We start from the raw sequence: 23,861 nt of genomic DNA on the forward strand, positions 1-23,861 counted from the left end.
TGAATACCATCTATAGCATGTAGACCAGTGCCGTTGAACTGCATGCCAAGGTCGAGGAATCCAAAACCAATGTGGCGACATCATCTCTGAAGTCTTTGGTTGACTTCCTCTATGCATTCCTCCCTCAGACGACTGCAGCCTCTAACTGGGAGGATTGAGAAGAAAACCACTTGTGATACTAGTTCCTTGAGTTTCACCCCCATGGACTTGTAGTCACTCATGATTCTCCTGGGGTTGTTTCTCACTGTGTTGTTGGTGCAAATGTGGACAAGGAGCATGGGGGTAGTGGTCAATAGGACGGACTAGCTTCGGTATCCTCACCATTACATCTTGGTTCCTCGCTCCTGGAAGGCAATAGACCTCTTGAGTGAAGGGGTCTGGATGACAAATTCCACCTTCTGTTCCCTGCAGCAAGGAGTTTCCCACAACAATCACTCTTCATTGCTTCCTTGGTGGGGGCGGCTGTTCCTGTCCTTTCTTCGGGGTGGAGGATGTAGACGTCTCATCCATCAATGGTGCAAAGGCTGCACAGTTGTTGCACAGGGCTATTGGTGGAGCACCTGATGCATGTTGTGGCTTTGGGTCTGATGTGACCAGTTTCCATGTGCCGTTGGTTGGGGCATCTTGCCCAAGGCTGCTTTTCTGCGTGGTCTCCAGGTGTAGGGCCTGGCAGTAAACGTTGATATCCACCTTGTGTTCTGTAATGGTTCGCAGTCTGCTTACCACCTCCTGGAGTTCCCTCGCCCAGCCCTCCAGAGTCTCCACCAGCGAGCACATCCCACAAGAGGGAGAACTTGAACCCCAGATCCCTGGAGACGAGTTCTGTCTGTGTGGAAGCTGGGACCATAGGCTTTGTCTGGGTAAAGACCTCTGAGGTACCAAGTGGGGGTGGTCCATCCAGATCATGGAGCCAAGGGGTGTGGCGCATGTACATCACCATGTTGCAGGGTTGCACCTCTAATAACTAGAGGTGCACCAATACATCGGTCCCATATCAAATTGGTACCAATATAAGGAAAATTGACTGTATCAGTAATCAGCATTTTTTGGCTGATGTGGCCAGTAACGGCCACAATAAATGCCCCGTACATGCGCAGTTGCAGCACAGCATGTGGGTGGCCAGGGGTACAGCCCAGCAGTGTAAAGAGCAGCTGGGTGTAGCTGGTAAGTCTGTTGTGAGGGAAGGGGCATTGGGGGCCGCAGATCACGGCCTCTTTGGTGAGGAAAGGAGTGGGGCTGGGGTAGGGGCAGGCACTGTACAGCCATGGTGCAGGATTTCATAGATTTCATAGACATTAGGGCTGGAAGGGACCTCGGGAGATCATTGAGTCCAGCCCCCTGCCCAAAGGGCAGGAAGTCAGCTAGGGTCATAGGATCCCAGCAAGATAAGCATCCAATTTACTCTTGAAGGTGTTCAATGTAGGTGCTTGAACCACCTCCGCTGGCAGACTGTTCCAGACCTTGGGGGCTCGGACAGTAAAGAAATTCTTCCTTATGTCCAGCCTGAAACGGTCTTGCAGGAGTTTGTGACCATTCGACCTCGTCATCCCTTGGGGCGTTCTGGTGAACAAACGTTCCCCCAGATCCTGGTGGTCACCCCTGATAAACTTATAGGTGGCCATCAGATCACCCCTGAGCCTACGTTTTTCCAGGCTAAAGAGTCCCGTGGCTCTCAGCCTGTCATCGTAAGATCTGTTTTCCTGACCTCTGATCATGCGCATGGCTCTTCTCTGGACTCTCTCAAGCTTCTCCACATCCTTTTTGAATTGTGGAGCCCAAAACTGGACGCAGTACTCCAGTTGCGGCCTCACCAAGGCCGAGTACAAGGGGAGAATGACGTCCCGGGATTTGCTCAAGAAGCATCTATGGATGCAAGCCAGTGTTTTGGTTGCTTTACTAGCCGCAGCATTGCATTGCAGGCTCATGTTCATCTTGTGGTCATTGATGACCCCCAAGTCTCTTTCTTCTGTAGTGCTATCCAACGTAGCACTGCCGAGCCTATAAGGATGCTGCAGGTTTTTCCTCCCAAGGTGGAGAACCTTGCATTTTTCGGTGTTAAACACCATCAGGTTCTTGTCCGCCCATTTGCTGAGCTTGTCTAGGTCAGCCTGGATCACCCACCTATCTTCTGGCATGGATGCTTTGCCCCAAAGTTTGGTGTCATTGACGAACTTGGCCAGGCCACTCCTGACTCCAGTGTCCACATTGTTAATGAAGATGTTGAACAGTATGGGTCTAAGGACAGAGCCTTGAGGGACCCCACTGGTCACAGGGCACCACAATGAGTGACTGCCATCAATTACAACCCTCTGGGTCCAACCATGGAGCCAGTTTCCCAGCCAGCGGATCGTGGTGGAGCCAAGGCCACAACTGGCCAGTTTGGCCAAGAGGTGATCATGGGATACCAGATCAAAAGCTTTTTTGAAGTCAAGATATATGACATCAATCTCTTCTCCCTCGTCCATGTGATAGGTCACCTGGTCATAGAAGGAAATGAGATTGGTCAAACAAGACCTACCCGCAACAAACCCATGCTGGCTATCCCTTAGGATGTTAGCCTGGGCCAGTCCCTCAAGGATGGCCTCCTTAATAAACTTTTCTAAGATCTTCCCCAGGATAGAAGTCAGGCTAATGGGCCTGTAGTTAGCCGGATCCACTCTCCTCCCTTTCTTGAAGATTGGCACCACATTGGCCTTCTGCCAGTCTTCGGGCACTACACCAGAGCGCCAGGAGTTTTCAAAGATCCGTGCCAGGGGCTGGGCTATGACGCTCGCCAGCTCCTTGAGTACCCTGGGGTGCAGATTGTCAGGGCCGGCTGACCTGAAGGCATCCAGCTTCTCAAGGTGTTCCTTCACGAGGTCAGCATTGATGGAGGGTAGGGGATCCCCATCACCCGGATCTCCCTGTCCCGTAGCAGGCATGGGCGTCCCGTGGGACTGATGAAAGACTGACGCAAAGTACCTATTTAATAGGTTGGCTTTTTCCTGGGCGTCAGTTGCCAGTTGCCCCACCTGGTTTAGCAGGGGTCCAACGTTGCCCTTGCTTTTCCTCCAGCTCCCCACATATCTGAAAAAGGACTTTTTGTTGTCCTTGATGCTTGAAGCTAGTTGGAGTTCAGTTGCAGCCTTGGCTTTCCTGGTTTGCTCCCTGGTCGCAGCTCCACCCCAGCTGTGCTCCCAGGACAGGATGGAGCTGCAATTGGTTCATCCGGGGGCGGGGGTGGTGCACTCCTGCTGCTACCTACACCCAGGGAGGGAATGGGGGACATGTCCCCGGATCCGCGTGCAAGGTGAGGGCAGGTTCTTCCCAGTGGAGGTTCAGCCGGGCTGCACTTGGGGAGGGCGATGACAGCACTGTAAGGGAGGCTTGTGAGGACTACAGTGAATTTTGGGGTGGCTGCAGCCCCCCCCCCCCCCATAGCCCCCTCCCAGCACTGCCACAGCCTGCCCTGAATGTACCCTGGCTCAACCCTCCGCTGGGAAGAGCTCAGTGCAGCTCTAGCCTGCAGCAGCAGCCCACCCTCATCCCACATGGAGATCCAGGGGCACATGTCCCCTATGCCCCCCAGAGGTGGCAGGAGCTGCCCCCCATCCCCTGGATGAGCTGCTCGCAGCTCCACCCCAGCTGTGCAGCACCTGCCCCTGCCCCAGCCCCACTCCCTCCCTCATTGTGGAGGCCTCCATCTGCCCCCCACCTCCCACACACCCCTTCCCTCACAGTAGACTTAACAACCAGACACCACTCTCCAAGCTGCCCGGCCACATATTGGAATCGGGTCAGTATCGGCTAATGTGGCTCACTAAAAATCGGCCATCCGTATCAGCCCAAAAATTCTCCCTTGATGCACCCCTAGTGGAATCTACAGGAATAATTTACAGACTAGGGGGAGGGTGTTTTTGTTCTTATTTTAGTCATACTTACTAGAAAGTTGTGTGCCTATTACCACTATGTCCCTTGTACTTGTCCCTTTTACTTGCTATACGAAAAATGCATTTTTTAAACCTCCCTCTTCTGGAGAACTACTGCAACTACAGTCCTACTAGAAAATGCACTCTGAAAACATACTGCATTGCTCATTCTTTAAATGTTTGACAGTAACTCTTTACCCTCTTTATTATTACTATTTCCTTATGTTTGCCAGACTGTAAACAGATGAACAATGTATTATCAAGCACTTTATCATCAATGCATTGAGATTGTAGGCACTCTTGAGTTATCAATACATTTGTAACAGTTGAGAGTATAACATGACGTTCCAGTGTAAATGTAATGTTCTAAATAGAAAATATAACAAATATTTAAGCAGGGTAGCTGTATGTGTTTGTGTCTGCATACTTTCTTCATGCACAGATAATTATGAACATGGGGATTTGTAAGGCTACTTTTTTACTTCAGAATTTTGATATAATCTGAGTTTTGCTCTTGGTCTTCTTTAAGAGCTATATTTCCTAATTGTTGTTGCAATAGAATCCAGCCATTTTAGTTTTCATAATTTTACAAGTGTAAAATCGTGCGTTAAAACCTTAGGTCACATTTCTTTTCTTAAACCAGTTCAACCACATCTAACCAAACCAGGACTGTACCAGTGTAACTTGAAAGCTTGGGACAAATGTTTCTTTTCTTATTCTACAATGCTTGTTTCTTAACTACAGTCCTCTATTAATGTACAGCAGGGCTGTCCAGTCATCTTGTTATGCCACTGTTGGTAACATGCATGCCATGGCTGCACATTTACTGACATTAGACTGAAAACACTATTTAATGTAGGTGAGAGTAAGCAGTCATCAGATGGTTAATTATGGTCACTACTGGTGAACACTGGCTAGGAACCTGTGACCTGAAAGTAACAGTCCCATTTTTTGTGTTCAGTTGCCTGAGCAATTAATTCTATTCTTGCTTTCTGTTTAAGTTTCTAACTGTTCTTTCTCACTTGGCATTAATATGTGCATAGCTTAGAATAAACAGTGATGCTGTTGTGTATATGCATTTAGGACTAAATTCTGGTTTTGTAGAAGTCAGTGGGCATTCTTCTGATCTGCACAACGAAACTTTGCAGTTAGATTTTTATGATTTAGACAAAAACAGTTTGATTCAAAGACCACTGAAGTCAATAGGAGTATTTCTGTTGACTTCAGCTGACTTTGGAGCAAGCCTGTAACAGTCATCTTTCACATCTTATTGCAGAACGCTAATGGGAAACAGCAAATAATATCCTGGGAGACAGATCATTTGAAGACTGCAGAGCTATAACATGGGCTGTGTGATTGGTGTAGCTGCCCAGGATGCAAGGTCACTAGGGGTATACAACATGAGAAGGCCATGTCATTCTCAGACACACTGTGCTCATTTCCAAACTGGAGACAATATAGCTACATTAATGTGATTTTGCATGCAGGCTGATTAGCAACTTTTCTCAGAGCAGAGCTAATGAGCTTATGTGTGTATGGAGCAATATTTCCAGTTTGGGAGCCAGAGCACACAGAGCGAACCTAGTGTGTCTCCACATTGCTGTCTTGTACCATAATTGAGGGATGCAGACATATCCTTAGGGTATGTCTATATGGCCCAAGGCAGCACTGTACAGAAATGCCCCATGCTTGCTCTGCACTCACTCACAAACCAAAAGCTGTACAGCCTTGTTAGTAGACTAATTGGTTAGAGGTTGAGGAGCATCTTTTGTGAACCTTACACAGGGCTCAGAAATGTAATGGCATTGCTCTGAGAGACTCTCTCTCGGCTTAAATGCAGTTTCTTGGTATTTAAGCCTAGAATTCAATAATTAACAGAAAGCCAGTGGATAATGATCCTGGATGATAGACAGATTCCTAGATGGGTGCTCTGAGTTGTCAGAAGCCAGCCTGTTCATTAAAATAACTTGGCTTTTAACTTGTACTATTCTTGTACATTCATATTTGTTGATGTTTTTGTTTTGCTCCTAAGGGAAGATTGGGACTAGGAAATACTTTTGCATTTATGAGGGTGAACCAAAATCGAAATGCTAGTTTTACATATAATATCTTCATAGCATAAGTGTCTTTTAATATTAATTTTAAAATGGTACAACTAAATTTGTATTACTATAATGCTATAACTGAGATTCATACATTAATCATAACCCATACTAACCATGATAATATACTAAAGGCATAGATAACATCAGATTTTTTATGCAAATACTAAAAAATTAATATTATCAATCATTTCTAGTCTTTCTTCCATTCTCTTAAAATCTACCATAGTGTAGAGGAACAAAGAGCACAAATAAGTTTTTTGTTTTTTTTTTTTTAAGAAATGGTTGATTTATAAATGGAAAATATAGTTGAATATTGCTGAATAGTGAGAGAGTGCACACATTGTGAAGGAGGGGATACAGTAAAACAGTGGGTGGAAGGGTTTTATTCATACATTCTATGATTGTGTGTCACTTTCAATCAGCATTGTTTACTTAGAATCAAACAATTAAATTTCATATATTGTGCTTTTGGTAAAATATAGAAAATAAAGGGGATCTTTACTCAAGAAAGTATTTTTAAGGTACTTTACCTATTTTTTGCTTTTAAATGCCATTAAACTGTCCCTTTGTTTTTCAGTTTGTTTTTAGGTCTTCATGAAGCCATGTTCTACTTGATTTGTCTCATTCCACTTGGCATTACAGTTGTACAGATTTTGACTTGGACTCACTTTTCCATCCAGAACAGTCATATGTTGACTACACGCTGAATTTTTACTACTTAGTCCGTATATTAAGGGTCTGATTTGTCTGTTGAACTGCAGGACTACAATTAGTGCATTTAAAATGCGAGTAAGCATAATTCTTTTTAATGGACTAATAGACCAAAAGCAACCTGAGCCATTGAATTTAAGAATGTATCTATGGTGGCTGCAGAGCATCCTGTTGAACTTCTTCAGCCTTAATACACAATTTATTCATAGTTTCTTTTTCGACTTCAGTTACCATAAATGCTATTAACATATGGTAATTGTATGGTTTTTAGTGACGCCTTGTGGACTCTGAAAATGTTTTTAACTTACACAAGCACTAAAGATATAAGGTATTTTCTGCTATGTGTAGGTATTACTCATGTCTGTTAGGAATGGATTTGTCAGAAACCCACCCCTTCATCTGGCCCTCATAAGTAGGGGCCTACTTAAATTGTGATTTTACAATATTTGTAGAAACTGCAAAAAACAGCAGTCTCCACAATTTCTGCAAAAAATGGCATTGGCTGCAATTTCCCAGGAAATCAACCAAAAAAAATAAAATGCTGGCTCTCTAATGGGAGCCAATGGTCCTTCCTCCTGCTGTGGCCTGGTCATGCAGCCCTCCCTGATGGGGAAGGTGCAACACAAGGGGTAGCCAAGATGGTGGCTGCCCCCTCGTGCCTCTCCACCAATCAGCAGCAAGGCCAGCAGGAAATGACCACAGAATCAGCTCTCCAGGCCGCAGTCAAGCTGCGAAAATTGCTTTCTCTTGCCATGAGTTAAGTAGGTCCCTTTTCATGGGAACTGTCGTCTTGCATATTCAGTGAAAGAGTGTGGAATGATTTTATTTTCCCTTATAAAAAGCTAGACCAAGTTAACCAAGAAAAGGATGAATTGTTGGAGCTAGAAAGAAAGAGTTTTCAATAGTCTGCCTGATTAATACACACAAATACTTCGAGCTCCAGTAGGAAGAGGTGGGGTAACACATTGGCCTGTAAAAATCAACATAAATTAGGAACATATTAAATACTGTTGAATTAAGTTTTGAGGGCTGTGGGAGAAGTTTTGTACTTTGTTAGCTACACAAGTGTCTGTTACTTGGTGCCATTAAACTAAAAAAGCTTTAAGGGTTTCAGTAGGTTGGATTACTTTTTATAAATGTTTTTAGCACTTTACACATAAGGTTTTATCTGCTGCTGGACTTGTGTTTGATTTAGCTAGACAAGGCTGACACATTTAAAACTGTATTGAATCAAACTACCAATTTTAGTAGCGCTGGATTTGTCAGAAACTTGATTTTTCTAACAAGCAAAGTTAGTTTTTGATTTAGCCCTAGCAAAGCTGTTCCAGTCCTAATCTTCTAAATAGTCTGTATGATATTTAAAAATAAGGACACTTCATCATATCAGTTTGGAAATGCATGGGGCTGGTGATTCAGTCCTTCCAATATAATGTGCATAATGCTGTACATCTTACAAAAACAGTTTTTTCACTCCTGTGCGTAACTGCTGTTTCTTCCATTGTATATTAATGATGGAATACTAAAATGATTATTTGAAACTTGAGCTGTATCAGTTTTCAAGTAATGTAATGACATTTTGTTTTTCTCCAACACTCAGGTGTTGCTTAAGTAAACAACCAGTCTCCTAGTTTTTGCTCTTTGTTTTGATTGGTTCAAGGCTTTAGCACCTGGGCTGTTTATTGGAATTACAACTGTATGAACTCACAAAAAATGTAATGTATATATATCCAGATTCAAAAAAATTGAAACGTGTCAACTTATTTCTAAGGCTCTAAGTTCATCACAATGAATATTTTGGGGGAGAACAACACAAAGCTGCTGTTGGAGTTTGAGGGAAAGCAACAAAGGTTCTCTTTAGGTATCCTGGCCTTTACACCAGCTTCCCATTACTATCGCTGACATACTGTGGGACCTTGGGAAACTAGTTTATCTTCTTTGTGCCTTTGTTTCCCTGTTTGTAAAATGGGAACGTTGATACTGTCCTCCCTTTGAATCTAGTTAAGCACAGTATGTAAGAGCTAGATGTTTTATTTGGAGAATATATGTTGACTTCAGCAATCTTAAGATTAAATTAAAATGCAAGCAATCAAAAGCATAACAGAGTCTTAAAATATAGTTACATTTAACTGCTTTTTTTTATAACTAGTCTTGCCAGAGAAATACACTAATCATTAATCTGCATTGTATACTTTAATGTCAATATGTTTTCAGTGTCTTCTATATTAGTACAGAAAGAATAGTGGGATTTTCATGTGACTGGATTTTAAATATTGTCTTTTATTACCCCCCTCCCCCCAAAAAAACAAAAAACCCAAACCAACCCACTACTGTATGTGCTGTATATGTAAATGCTTTTTCTGTATCTTGGTAGTAGTTTATTTTTTTTAAAACAAATGGTATAACTTGACTTGCTTATTTGGAAGTATGTACATTCCTTATTTTTTGTGTGAATATGGGAGTTAAGGAGAAAAATTATGAAATTTAAATTACCTTTAGTATTTCATTATATAAAATAAGTTTTTTTCTTGGTCACTGCTTCCAGTTCGGGAATAAAAAGTCATATTTCACCCCTCTAATCTTTTATTGTAATTTCATTTTTTCTCATTTTCATCCTTATTTTTATAGAAGATATACACTTCCTTTCTGGTAAACTAAATTGCAGTCATTTCAAAGATACCTATAGTATTCCTCAGACAATTAGCTTTATTAATTCCTTAGTTCAGCAGAATAAGCGATTATTACTACTTTAAGATACATTTAAGTACAAGAGAAAGACTATAAACACTTTTTAAGCCCCAGAAACGCTACCAAGAACTCATTTAATTGGAAAAAGAGGCAGTTCTGTAGGAAAAGTATTCAGTATAACCACAATTCTGCCTTGCTAAAGTGAAAAAAAAAAATTACAAGTGGAAATGACTGAAGTAAACATAAATAGCAACTTTAAACATAAATAGTAACTTCATACTGTTACACGTCCAGACTGAGGGTAGGTAGACCCAAAGGACAGTAGACAAAATAATTTTCAGATTAACTTTAATTACAGTCTGGTTGATTAACTGTGTAGAATAATCCCTTAGAGAACACATGTAGCCATACTACAAAAGCTATACTAAAAAGACCAGATAAATATTGAACGGTAAAACTGTTAATGGGAATATCAATAAAGGGGGGGGGACAGGAGGCAGCTAGTAATGTGAGCAAAGCGTTGGCTTACATCCATAGATGTTTCTCAAACTACAGGCCCATCAGCCTGACTTCTGTCCTGGGGAAAGTCTTAGAAAAGATTATGAAAGAGGCCATCCTTAACAGACTAGCTGACAGCAATATCCTGAGGGATACCCAGCACGAGTTTGTTGCGGGTAGGTCTTGCTTGACCAATCTCATTTCCTTTTATGACCAGGTGACCCATCACCTGGACGAGGGAGAAGAGATTGATGTCATATATCTTGACTTCAAAAAAGTCTTCGATCTGGTATCCCACAATCACCTCTTGCCAAAACTGGCTAACTGTGGCCTTGACCTCACCACGATCCGCTGGCTGGGGAATTGGCTCCGTGGTAGGACCCAGAGGGTGGTGGTTGATGGAAGTCAATTGTCGTGGTGCCCTGTGACCAGTGGGGTCCCTCAAGGCTCTGTCCTAGGGCGTATACTTTTAACATCTTCATCAATGATGTAGACATTGGTGTCAGAAGCAGCCTGACCGAGTTCGCTGACGACACCAAACTCTGGGGTAAAGCATCCACAGAATGCTCGGAGTACAGGAGAGCGATCCAGGCAGGTCTTGACAGGTTCATGAAGTGGGCAGACAAGAACCTGATGGTGTTTAACACCGAAAAATGCAAGGTTCTCCACCTTGGGAGGAAAAACCCACAGCATGCTTATAGGCTTGGCAGTGCTACGATGGTTAGCACTACAAATGAAAGGGAGTTGGGGTCATGATTGACCACAAGATGAACATGAGCCTTCAATGTGATGCTGCAGCTAGTAAAGCGAGCAAAACGCTGGCTTGCATCCATAGATGCTTCTCAAGCAAATCCCGGGACATCATTCTCCCATTGTATTTGGCCTTTGTGAGGCCACAGCTGAAGTACTGCATCCAAGTTTGGACCCCACAATTCAAAAAAAGATGTGGAGAAGCTTGAGAGGGGGGTAGAGAAGACCCATGCGCATGATCAGAGGTCAGGAAAACAGACCTTATGATGCGCTCTATGTCAAAGAGCACCTCACATCATCAAGGATTACCTTCAGGGTACAGGAGGGTTGGGCAGAGACACTATGGGTCAAACTACAAGGGAGGCGTGGCGAAAGGGACCTTACAGTGGGTGTCTACTACAGACCACCCAACCAGGGGGAAGAGCTGGACCAGGACATTTCCAGTCAGCTTATGGAGGCGGTTAAGTCAAGGGATGTTATTGTCATGGGTGACCTAAACTACCCAGACATTCACTGGGAGGAGTAGACAGCCAGATCTGAATGCTCGCGTAGGTTCCTGGCTGTATTATAGTACCTTCACCTTATCCAGGAAGTGCACAGCCCCATTAGGGATAACACCTTGCTGGACCTGGTCCTGGCCATGGGGGATGAGACCTGGTGAGGGGACTGCAGGTTCTTGACCACGTGGGCAATAGTAATCATCACCTGTGATTTCACTATCCAATGCAGGGTGTCAAGGGCTTACACCGAGGCTAATGCCCTTGACTTCAGAAGGGGCAACTTCAATGAGCTTAGGACACTAGTGGGGGAGGCACTGAGGTCCCGGAAGGTAGAGGAGACGGGAGTCCATGAGGGATGGTCATACCTTAAGGGGACAATCTTCCAGCCCCAAAGGATAACAGTCCCTGAGAGAAGCAAGGGGGCTAAGAGTGCTCAGAAACCCCCTTGGCTCAGCAAAGGCATTCAGCAATGCCTAAGGACTAAAAGGGGGTGCATACAACCAGTGGAAGAGAGAAGCTATCGCCAAGGAGTACTCCTCCTCAGCCCGTGAGTGTAGGAGGGCTATTAGGAAGGCCAAGGCAGAGATGGAACTCAGGCTAGTGTCCAGGATTAAGGCCAACCAAAAGTCCTTTTTCAAGTACAGTTGGGAGCAAGAAGAGGGCACCAGGCAATGTAGGACCCCTGCAAAACGCAAACAGTAATCTTGTGGCTATGCCAGACAAGAAAGATTATATTTTTAACAGTTTCTTTGCCTCTGTTTTCTTGAACAGGGACCGGGACATCCCACTTACAAGAGGTAGGGACAATCTCGGGGATAGCTCTGTCAGGCCTTCCTTCAGTGCAGATGTAGTTAGGGATCTGCTGGAAGGGCTAGATATTTTTAAATCTGTAGGTCCAGATGCCCTCCACCCAAGGGTGTTAAGGGAGCTGGCAGGGGTAATCATGGAGCCCCTGGCCTGACTTTATGAGCATTCGTGGTCATCTTGGCCAGGTGCCGGGGGATTGGAAACTGGCTAACGTAGTCCCAATTTTCAAGAAAGGGAGGAGGGAGGACCCAGGTAACTGGTACTGCAAGCCTCACCTTGATGCTCGAGAAGATCTTGGAGAGAATCATCAAGGAGCACATTCGTGGGGGGCCAGCAGGGGAGATCATGCTCGGGGCAATCAGCATGGGTTCATCAAAGGCAGGTCCTGCCTGACCAACCTCATTACCTTTTATGACCAGGTGACTAAATCCTTGGATGATGGTGTCACCATGGACATAGTCTTTTTAGACTTTAAGAAGGCCTTTGACACTCTCTCTCACTCCATCCTCATCAATAAATTAAGTGACTGTGGCATTGATGCCTACACAGTTGGATGGGTAAAAAATTGGCTGATGGGGCGCACCCAGAGAGTAGTGGTGGACAGGTTGTACTCAACCTGGTAAGATGTGAGCAGTGGAGTACCCCAGGGCTCAGTCCTTGGGCCCGCACTGTTTAACATCTTCATCAGCGACTTGGACAATGGGGTAGAAAGCACACTGTTCAAGTTTGCTGATGACACTAAGATGTGGGGCAAGGTGGACACACTTGAAGGGAGAGAGAGGCTGCAAATAGATTTAGACAGACTACAAAAGTGGGCAGATGAGAACAGGATGGGGTTCAACATAGACAAATGCAGGGTGCTGCACCTTGGGAGAAGGAATCCACAGCATACATACAGGCTGGGGAGTTCCCCTCTTGAAAGCACAGAGGCAGAAAGGGATCTTGGAGTCATTATTGACTCCAAGATGAACATGAGCCACCCATGCCAGACCACAGCCAGCAAGGCCAGCCATACCTTGTCATGCATTCAAATATGCATCTCAAGCCAGTCCAGAGAGGTGATCCTCCCCCCGATTTGACTTCGGTTAGGCCGCAGTTGGAGTACTGCATCCAGTACTGGGCGCCGCACTTCAAAATGGATGTGGCCAGGCTGGAGAGGGTTCAGAGGAGGGCCACCCACTTGGTGAGAGGGCAGGAGGACAGGTCCTACGAGGAGAGACTGAGGGACCTGAACCTGTTCAGCCTCAGCAAGAGGAGGCTGAGGTGGGACTTGGTAGCTGCCTACAAATTCATCGGGGAGATCAACAGCAAATAGGTAGAGCTCTTATCTCCTCAGCACCACCTGGGGTGACAAGGAACAATGGTAAAAAACTGATGGAAAATAGGTTTACGTTAGAGATCAAAAGGCAATTTTTTTACAGTTAGGGTGGCCAAAATCTGGAACCAACTTCCTAAGGAAGTGGTCCTCACCCCTACCCTGGGCAAATTCAAGAGGAGGTTGGATGATCATCTGTCTGGGGTCTTGTGAACCCAGCATTCATTCCTGCCTGTGACAGGGGGTCAGGCTAGATGATCTGTTCAGGTCCCTCCTGACCCTAGCTACCATGAAACTACTATTATGAAACTATGAGAGGCTGAGAGCCATGGGACTCTTCAGCCTGGAAAAGCACAGGCTCAAGGGTGATCTGATGGCCACCTATAAATTCATCAGGGATGTTCACCAGGATCTGAGGGAACGATTGTTCACCAGAACGCCCCAAGGGATGACAAGATCGAACGGTCATAAACTGCTCCGCGACCAATTCAGGCTGGACATAAGGAAGAACTTGTTCAGTGTCCAAGCCCCCAACATTTGGAATAGACTGTCACCAGAGGTGGTTCAAGCACCCACTTTGAACGCCTTCAAGACACGCTTGGATGTTTACCTTGCTGGGACCCTATGATCCCTGCTGACTTCTTGCCCCTGGGGCTGGGGGCTGGACTGGATGATCCTCCAAAGTCCCTTCCAGCCCAAATGTCTATGGAATCTATGAAATTAAAAGAGGGAGGGACAGGGCTCCTTAGCTTTCTTTTTGTTCATCCTTTTTCTCTCTCCCATCAACACAGAGCAGAAGCATCTATTGCTATGTAAAGCATTATTAAAAGAGACCTGGGGCAATTGATGAAGTTCAAGTGGCAGTCACTCATCACAAAAATTAGCAATAGGTGGACCAGACTTTTTGACAGAAATGGAGACTAAAGTAGCATCTGCTACGTTTTTGGTATGCTTTGCTGAACCTACAAGATCCTTTTGACTAACAGTATGACCATGCCAGGGGTGACGTGTAGCGGGCGCACCCCCTGCAGAAAAGCATTGCCCACACTGTGGCACCTGTGGACGGCAGCCACTTGCCACCCCGACACCAGCACCACCAGCGGCATCTGCGGGCAGTCCGCAATCCCTACTGGCTACTGCTGCTGCTGCTGGCAGCAGCTGCAGGTGATCACTGACCCTTGGTCAGTGGTTGCCCGCAGCCCCACCACGGCGGCAGTGGGAGCTCCACCACTTATCCCCACTGCCACCGGGGGCATGAGCCATTCGTGGATCATGCAAAAGTGTAATCTGTTTCAGCTGCTGACTTGTCTATTTGTCAGGCTGGGACCTGAGCCTGAAGACACATGGTTGACAAAATGCCTCATCGATCTTACTATTTTCAAAACATCTAAACTAGGCTCATCATATGTAAAATAGAGTATAGTATTGGGAAACATTACAATAGTTTAACAATATTATAAGCCTAAATCCTATTACACAAGTTTCCTTAAGACTCCTCTCTATAGACTCTCAGAATGTATTAATGTATCAAATTAATGTTACTTACTTTAAAATTAATATGCTAGATGTAACTGGATGATAGGTACTAGGATGATAAGAATCTTAAAGAATCTTTTCTTAACCTAATATAGCCATGATGAGATACAGGACAGGTCAATGGTCTAGTCAAAGCAGACTGAACAAATGGCAACAAAAACTCTCATTAGCAAATCACAACAAATACAGACTGTTAAATAAACGGAATTCCTCCTTTTTGGGCAAAGCATCTAAACCTTTGGATGATTTTTGGATCTCTTGTGGGACCATAATTAATAGGTAAGTCTGTAATGATTTTTTCCAACAGAAAGAAAAAGAGGAAAGAGAAAAATGCTAGCCCGTAAAATTAAGAGAAAGTAAGAAAAAATTTGTACCAGAATATCTACAAATCATCACTCTAAAGCTAATTGCTTTTAAATATGTATGTGTACTGTGTATTTTTTTAAGATACAGTATTTTTAGGTTGTCTAGCAATTCGATACAAGACATAGTTCCATCAGAGTTTGGGAAAAAGTTTGGGAATGCATCATAATTATTACTTGCCATTCACCTGATCAGTACACATTTTACAGTCTTGGAAGAGGAAAATGTGCTTTGCATACAAATACTTGCAACAAAATATTAATCACATAAATGATTAGTGGCTAGATAGCACTTGATAGAAACTCTGAAATATCTCATTAGAAATGTACCCAAAACCTAAATGTAGTAACTTTTTTTGTTTAATTAATAGGCAGATCATGATCTAGTTTAGATATGATAAAAATTAGCTGATATCTCTTCTATTGTGAAACTGTAAAGCTATGTGCAACTAACCTAAAACTATGTGCAACTAACCATTTAATTAGTAGTTTATACATTGGAAGCAGGCATTTGTTTACAAAGCAGAAAACTTAGCTTTGTCATTTGGCATTTTGACTGTAATGCTATTTCATTCCTTGAGAAAATAGGCTGATCTATACTTGTAAACAGCAATGTACACTGAGAAAGGCTTCCTAATTCAAACCAGACAGAGTAAAAAAGGCATCTTAGCCCTTCTACCTAAGGGAGAAAATTCTTCCTCTGGAAAAAACTGCCCCTGGCAAATGTCTAAAGTTGTTCTGTCAAAAACTGTCCTTAAGGAAGCTAAACATAAATGATAGTGAACTTAACAGAAAGATCCTTTAGCAATATTCTTGTTGTTGCTCTAGTTTTGTCAGCATTTCACAACCTAAGAAGGGTTAGACTCGATTGGTACTTGGAGAAAATACCCTCAGGGAGGATCCCAGAATGCCACATGAAGTCGTGTATTAACTTTGATGAGTGTCATTCTTAGTATGGAGTTAGGAGGTGCTGGAAGCCTGGCTTTCAAATGTGATTTAAAGAAAGGTGCCAACTGCTTGTGGTCATTAACAAGCACTTTTTTGGAGGACTGAAGATGTTATCCCTGATGCCACAATCAAATTCTAGTTGAAACAATTGCACAGGCTCTACCTAAATGTTCTTGCTGTTTCAAGTGTTTTCATATTATTCTTCATTTTCAGGCCTACACTGTCACCAGTAATATTTGTATACAGCATCATAGTTCTGCCTAATTGTACCAAATACATAAAACAGTCCCCATCCTAAAACATTTACAACCTGGATCTGACCCCGCAAAAACTCCAGCAAGCTTGCTCAGACCCTTCACTGTGCTGGGCTGGAATATTATAACAAGCAATATTTGATCTAGCACAATATTGGTAGGTAAAGGTAGTCTTTTGTTTGCCTTCTGTCACCTCCTAGATGACTGAAGGTTTGTGTTTGCTTATTGATCAAAACAATTAAAAGGGATGGAAGGTTTCCTGGCAGTGTCTTCCATCATTCCAGCACACAGGGGATACCAGTGGAAAACTGACAGCTATTGGAACCAGAAAATACCTGTAACAAAGCACAAATGTTAGAAAACAAGGAAGTGCCCAATTAATACAATGTCTTCTATCCCATACCTTTAGGTTGGGGGTGTCAAACTCACCTGGCCCCATGAACAAACCTCTGTCCAAACACCCAGCACATGTGGCACTATTTCTGCCCAGTCTTGGGACTGCACCACACAGCATCTGGGCAGATCCATTCCAAGACGTGTGCACTGCATGTCTGAGATATGCTGCATGTGGTGTCCACCGCAGAGCAGTCAACAGGGAAAGGGAAAGAAGTGTGCAGTATGCATCCTGGATGGTCCCAAGCTCTGTGCATGCAGCATGCAGGCCAACTCCAGATCCAGGGACAGCACTGGGGGCCACATGATGAGGCTCTCCTGCCCAGATCTTTAACATCCCTACTTTTGGTTATATGTAGCTTAAAAGAATTTAAAGCACAACCATCCTTTCCTGTGGGGTTATGGACAATTTAATGCAAATTTCCTTGTCAAATAAGCTGCCTTGTATGCATTAATATTTTTCTCTGATCTTCTGGTCAAGTTCTCAATACACCCAAAGGAACTGCTACTGAAGGATAGAACATCAATAACTTTCGGGTATAAGATTATCTAAATTTTATTTAGATATTGTTTAATCCTAGAAATGCTATCCTCTGGCTGTAGGTCTGTTAATAATAACTGTAGTTTTTTTATTCTTAAAATACTGCTAATGCCAGATAACCTTCCTTCCTCTTGGTCTGAGGAAACCTTAGATGCTCTAACATCCAGATGCTTTTGAATGTTAGAAACACAAAACCGGCATTAAGAGTGTAATACACCTCACTCCGCCTCACACACCAAAGTCTGTTGGTAAATTTCCATCTGCTGAAGTATCACTACATTTCTGATTTCCTGCTGAATGCAAATTGCCTGGTTGACTCTTCCCTGCTATCCTGAGGTAAGGTGGAGTAAAGGAGGAAAGTTTTTAAGGTAGTGAACCATAGCTGTAGACACATCCCTCATTGCTACAATGGATGGGTATGCACAAATGCAAGAACTATTTGACAATGCAGCCTTTTTGCCCACTGATATAAAGAGAAGCCTCTATGTAGCTTGGGCATTCCCTAACCTTGGACTATTAGTTCCTGTCTTGAGGACCTACTGGACGCATCTGCATGAAACACTAACTGTGCAGTAGGCTAATAACACAGCACCGTAGTGCATTACAGCACAGACAGTGCTAATATACGACTGCATACTATTAGGCTACTGCCTAGTAGTATCACTAAAAAGATGTTCACCAGCACTACCACACAATAACTCTGGTTACTATGCATTTATTTAGTGCTTGGTTGTACAAATACTATATTAAGTGCACAGTAACCACTGCACATTAACAAACACGTAGACTGTGTCCACTGTCCGGCCATTTGAACAAAGGACTCCATGCGAGTGCCCTGTTAACACCCCCCTAGCAAGACTATGATGGGATGGTGGCAGTAAAGTGTAAGGTTCTTGGTGGAAGCAAAATACTTGCTTCCTTCTGAAGCCAGGAAGAAACTGTTGATGATTTGGTCCTGAAATTCTGGACCTTGAATAGAGCAACACAAGATGGTAAAGTACAGTAAGACCTCCTTGTCTCCATTGATGTTAATCTATTTTGATCCACTGACTCCTGTTGTTGGGCAAGTCTTGAGTGACACCTTAGGATCATTAAAACAAAGAAGCTTTAGCAAAAAGCAAATACAGCAGCCTGTCTGCTGTGCTGTCCAGTGAGGATGCTGGGCCTTATAGCACAAAGCTAAAGATTCTCTGATCAGGGATCAATATGCCAAATATCTGGGGTTATGACTCAAGATGGGAGTCCTGGTGAACTGCAAATGTGCTCATCTGCTGGGTGAGACGGTGCTACAGGTTTGCATAGCCTCAAGCATCACTTTGTGTTACCAGGGTGTGGGTTGTACCCCTGTTCTCTTACTACTCATTCCACCCAGGAAGAGCACACACCAACCACGGACACGACCTCAGCCTGACAAGGTGTATTTATACCCAAAAGCTTGCAAAGAAGAATTTTTCCAACAATTTGGTCTAATACAAGATATCCGATTTACCCCAAAACTCTGGCCTGCCTTTGTGTTACTATGGTTGTTTTTCTCTGATCTAAGGTTGCATCATCATGCAGCAAAAAGGAGCTTAAAGGGAAACTTGGGTGGCTGTTTTCCACAGATGCATCTTGGGATGTGGCCCCACTGGGATGTTCCCTGCCCGAGGCAAGGGTACCCCAGGGAAGAAGGCTGCCTGGGTAAATCACAGAGGATTTCTAAATAAGTTTCTCCCCGTTTCCACTCTGCACCCAACAACTTGCTGTTTCGGGGAGGGGGGTGTAGAATCGTTGCCTCTCCCAGGCCCCCAGGCCTGGGCTGCCTTGTCCCGAGCTCTCAAGAAGCTGCCTGGGAAAGCGCGGGGGTCCCCGCTCTGCCGGGGGAGGAGCCGCTTCCCCGGGCGCGGCGCGGGAGATGGGACCGACGCCCCGAACCAGGGCACGTGCCGCCCGGCAGAGGCGGGCCGCGACGGGCGCGTGACGCGCAGGGGCGGAGCTAGGCAGGCTCCACCCGCGCTGGGGCTCCCGGGCCGCCTCCCTCCCTCTCCCCCCCCCCCGCACTCCGGCAGCAAAGAAGTGGGCGCCGCCATTGTCCGCCCGGCCCGTTTTGAAAGCGGCGCCCCGCGGCGCGGGCCTAGCACGCAGGGCCCCGGGGCGCTCTGTGATTGGCGGGCGAGAGGGAGGGAGCCGGCGCGTGCCAGGCCCCGGCGTGTCCCCGCAATTCGCTCCGGCTGGCCCCGCGGCCTTGCCCTGCCGGGTTCCGGCCTGTGCGTGCGCAGGGCCCCGGCGGGGAGCGCGGAGCGGGGCCGGCCGAGCCGAGCCGCCGCCGCTGCTGCCATGGCGAGGGGAGGCGGGAGCTGCGGGAGGGCATGACTCCGCGGCCCGCCCCCCGATGAGGCGGTGGCTGGTCTGGCTGGGCTGCTACGCCGTGTTCCTGTGGGCACTGCGGAGGAGGATGCGGGCTGGCCCCGCCAGGTCCCTCAGGAGCGCGCTGTCCAGGTCCCTGCACGCCACGATGATGGGCAGCCACAGCCCGCCGGCCCCGGGCACTGCGGAGACTCACCAGGTACGGCCCGGGAGCGCCCTGCCCCGCCTCGCCTCGCCTCGGGGGAGCGGCCGGGCCGGGCCGGGCCGGGGGCGCGGGGGAGCCCAGGCCGGCGGCGGCGCGGGCGGAACAAAGGGAGGACTGGCCGGTTCCGCCCGCTCGGGCCGGCGGGCTGCGCACTGTGCGGGGGCGCTCTGCCGGGGCTTTGTTGCGGGCCGGCTTCGCCCGCGGCCCGGGGGGAGCGCGGGGGGACTGAGGCCTGAGTCGGCGGCTGACAGGCGGGGGGCGGGGGAGGGCTCCGGGGGCTGCCACGCGGCTGAGGGTAGCGGGTCTCCTCGGGGGACCGCGGGGCGGGAGAAGGGGGGCGCAGCCCCCGCCTGGGACAAACCCCCACCCCCCTGCCAGGGCCGGTCGGCTGTCATCGCGGCCCTGGTGCTCGCCATCCTGTGCTGCCCAGCTTGCAAAGTTATGGAGGGGCCTCGGGGCCGGGAAGGCTGAGACCCACCAAGGTAGAGAGACCCAGTGATGCGGGACGGGCCCTGCGCGCGTGTGCGGAGGGACGTATCTACAGGCGAGGGGTCGCGCAGGTTGGGGGGGCCTGTGTAAGCACCTGCCTCAGCCGGCGAGGGAGGAGTTGGGGAGGAGTGCCTTTTCTAGGTGTCCTCCAGGCCGGCGTGGTTAGATCCAGAGTATGCTCAGGCCTGGGCTCTGCCTTACCAGACCTGCATCGCACCCCAGGCGGGAGTTCAGGAAGAAGAAAAACACTAATGGATTTTTTAAAAAATTTTTTGTGGAGCTTTTGACTAGTTGAGAAAAATTATGTGAAATACGTGGCAATTGGTTAGTGAAGTAGACATGACTTATGAATATCTGAGGGATGCAAAGGAAGGGGAGTAATGACCCTGCACACTCAGCTACCTAGCAGGGGGTTCTGCTCGCATGTTGCTGCTTGGACTTCGCTGGGGCTCTACTGGAGCGCAGTGGTCTGGCTTGTACGTGAGGAGACAGGGAGGCAAATTTTAGGCTGAATATTAAGGGAAACTTCCTGACTGTAGAACAAAGGAAACCTTGGAGATCTGTAGTCTGGGATGTTTAAAACACTAAACTGCATCAAGAAACTAAACTACATCAAGAAAGTGTACCGTCAAAGGTGATTGTTCCATTATAGGCAGTGAGACTGGGGGGTAGGGATAAAAAATTACAGATGAAAGCGATCTGTCTCTGGAGCTTCTAGCAATGGTTTATCTAGTGTTTAGAGAATCTCTTAACAAACTGTGATTAATGACTTCCATGGGATTACTCTCATGAATTAAGACTACATGATAAGACCCAAATATCTGGTTTTTTTCAGTTGTGCTGTTTGACTTTTTTGTTCTTACGTCCAGAATAAAAAAGTGAATTGTGTGCTAACATTTGACAACAAACTTTTAGCAATAATAGTAGTAGAAAGATTAGACTATTTCTTTTCAGTAATGATATTCACTGGTTTCATTACAATACTGTTACAAACCCCTATTTTTGTTGTTTATAAATTACTTGCAAAAATTTGAAAAGAATTAAAACACTTGTTAACTGATAGTTGGGTTCATAGTCTCTGAAGCTGTTCACAGTTGTCAGCTCCTTTGTGGTGTCAAGTGGAGTGGAGACTTAAGGATTCTATTGAAGCACATAGCACATGGTCTTCTTACCTCTTTAAATAATATTAAAAGGTTTTAAACTTATAAGAAGGACCTTGCAAAGTTAAATGTTCTGCTTTATGTCTGTGATGTGTTGGATCAATCCATGTCCTAATATGAGACCCTAGCATCCCCAACTGTTCATCTAGTATTTAAGAAAAGAGGAAAGTAGTAAAAGCACATGCCCTTGAGGAAATAGAGATGGACATTGCCATAGGAGAGGCTATTGAGTTTGGACTTGTTTATCCCAGACTTCGTTCTTTCAATTTTTCCATTACTGCTGATTGTGTCGTAGTGCTTTAGTGCTACTGAGGTTTTAACCTTTGTGTTATCTAACCCTGTTCATGGTAAATTTAGGTGACAACTGTTTTAAAAAGGTTGGTTGGTTACTAGCGGCTTGTCTGTATTGTACTTTCCACTGTTGATTCCACCTGTGATGGAAGAAATTTTAAGGAGAAAAAGTCCAGTGTGGACAAGAAGTAGAGCATTAAACCATGTTATATACAAACCTGTCTAAAAGCTTTGTTTGAGCTGTGAGTCTCTTTGAGAAGTTTGTGAACCATTCTGAAAACTGATTTAACTCTTGTGGCATTTGCTCCTGTATGAAAAAGTCTTAAAATGTGTCATTGCTGTAAGTAGTTGATGAAGACTACTTGAAAAGCTGCAATATTTGCTGCAGCTGTCTGCTCCCCTCTGCTCGCTGGCACTGTTACTGCAAACCAGCAGGATGTTGAAATAAGAATCCTGTACCATTTTTATTTGTTTTGTTTTACAGTAGTACCCCTAGACATCCCATTGTACTAAACCTTGTGTAACAGAATTAACATGCCCGTGATCACAGAGTAGTTTTGTCTCTCAGAATGGTTTGTGGTTTCTCAGTGTTCTCTGTATTGGGTGTGCTCAATTTACAAATAAAAAGATGTGTTTCTAATTACCAGTCCTGCAGACAAGTCAAGCTGAGTTCTTTCCTGCTTATGCATTAACAACGGTAATAAATGTTTCTGGGTGCCAAGTTATCCTCTTTACCCTCTTTATCTCTACAGTTCTCAAATTAGGCCCTTGCTGACCTTCGTGCTTTATCATTTCCTTCAGGGGACAGCACTGATGTGACACTGGAACTCAGTAAGCAACTCTTTTGGATGATGCATAAGAAGGCATAGTATCCACACCTTAGTGTAGTTATTAAAGGAAGAAGTAATTATGTGAATGCACAAAAATTTGAGTAAGAGGGCCCACTTTCAGTCGCTTTCAAAAGAAGTAGACTAGCCTAAAAACAGGATGGATTAATTTCAAGCCATCAGATAGGCCCTGGCCTACTACCTGTTGGTGAGTTTCCTCTGCATTTTATGCTGATTCATACGTTGTTGCAAGGCATCTTTCCCCATCATATTTCCACCAATCTCCACTATCAAAGATCTTGGTAAAGAATATTGTGCCTGTGAGTCCATGCTCTGAGGGGTTCACAGATAGTCTCCAGTGGTATAATTTACTTTCATGTCTTATGCCATTTTTATGTTCTCTGACTTGCATATGTCCTAGTCCTGAAAGCAGACTTGTACTAGTGGACCCTTGAGCTTCTCCAGTGAGCCCCACTGACTTCACTGGGGTTCTCCGTGGACACAAGTGTCTGCTGTGCTGATGTGGATTTTATTTGAGGATTGGAACTTTACATTGGCATGTATTTACAATGGTAGTTGCCTTCTCTTTTACGTTACCATTGAACTTGGGCACAGGTAGAGTCTAAGATGTGGTAGCTTCCATGCAGAAAGACAAAAGAGATGTGTGAAGTAAGGAAGGTTTTAAGCTTAAAACGCACCTTATTCTTGTTCCTCATTATGTAAATTGCACATATTTAGACATGTTTATAGTGAGTGGGTGGATGTAGAAATAAGGCAATTGAATCACTTTTAGTCTATAATGTATAAACTTGCAAAACTAGTTCTGGGAGTTCCCACAGTTATACTGTGTTTCTTATCATCACCTCAAACTCAGGGGATTAAAGCAAACCCTGACCCTCAGAAGGCTGAATGCAGAAATATTCAGCTTCCTGATAAAAATAAAATCCTGAATATCTTCAGTCACCTAAGAAGCATTTTCTTCTATGGACCTGGCAGGTGCCTATAAAGGCTAATTGACTGATACCCCAGGGGGTTCTTAAAACACTTGTTTTCACAGTCTGATGTCTGAGTAATTCCCCAGGTCTTTATCAGGATCTTCATATTTATGATTACCGTTGATGATAATCTGTAATTTTTTTTTTAATGTGTACAATTTAAAAAATTTGAAATAGAGTATTTTTATTGTTGTTCTTTAGCTTATTTTTCATAGAATCATAGAAAATTATGGTT

The 23,861-nt window shown here is 45.1% G+C and overlaps 2 protein-coding genes across 9 annotated transcripts in view; both read left to right on the forward strand.

The window, feature by feature from the left end:
• LOC149854945 (solute carrier family 68 member 1-like) overlaps positions 1 to 9,294 on the forward strand; it is a 28,696-nt gene extending 19,402 nt beyond the window's left edge. For all 6 annotated transcript variants that reach the window (XM_090023545.1, XM_090023541.1, XM_090023540.1 and 3 more), the window contains exon 7: positions 6,591 to 9,294. In XM_090023545.1, coding sequence (XP_089879671.1) covers positions 6,591 to 6,720 — 130 coding nt within the window. In that variant the 3' untranslated portion in view covers positions 6,721 to 9,294. The remainder of the gene's footprint in view (positions 1 to 6,590) is intronic.
• A 10,084-nt stretch (positions 9,295 to 19,378) lies between these two features.
• METTL9 (methyltransferase 9, His-X-His N1(pi)-histidine) overlaps positions 19,379 to 23,861 on the forward strand; it is a 32,225-nt gene continuing 27,742 nt past the window's right edge. Inside the window, exon 1 of one of the 3 annotated variants that reach the window (XM_090023536.1) lies at positions 19,379 to 19,858. In XM_090023536.1, the coding sequence (XP_089879662.1) occupies positions 19,685 to 19,858 (174 nt within the window). In that variant the 5' untranslated portion in view covers positions 19,379 to 19,684. Of the gene's footprint in view, positions 19,859 to 22,620; positions 22,636 to 23,861 lie in introns of those variants that run through there. The other 2 variants (XM_090023534.1, XM_090023535.1) reach the window with 2 other exon arrangements.

The sequence above is a fragment of the Crocodylus siamensis genome, chromosome 12 (genome assembly GCF_052110815.1).
Source record: "Crocodylus siamensis isolate JL-2025a chromosome 12, ASM5211081v1, whole genome shotgun sequence".
NCBI classification, from domain to species: Eukaryota; Metazoa; Chordata; order Crocodylia; family Crocodylidae; genus Crocodylus; species Crocodylus siamensis.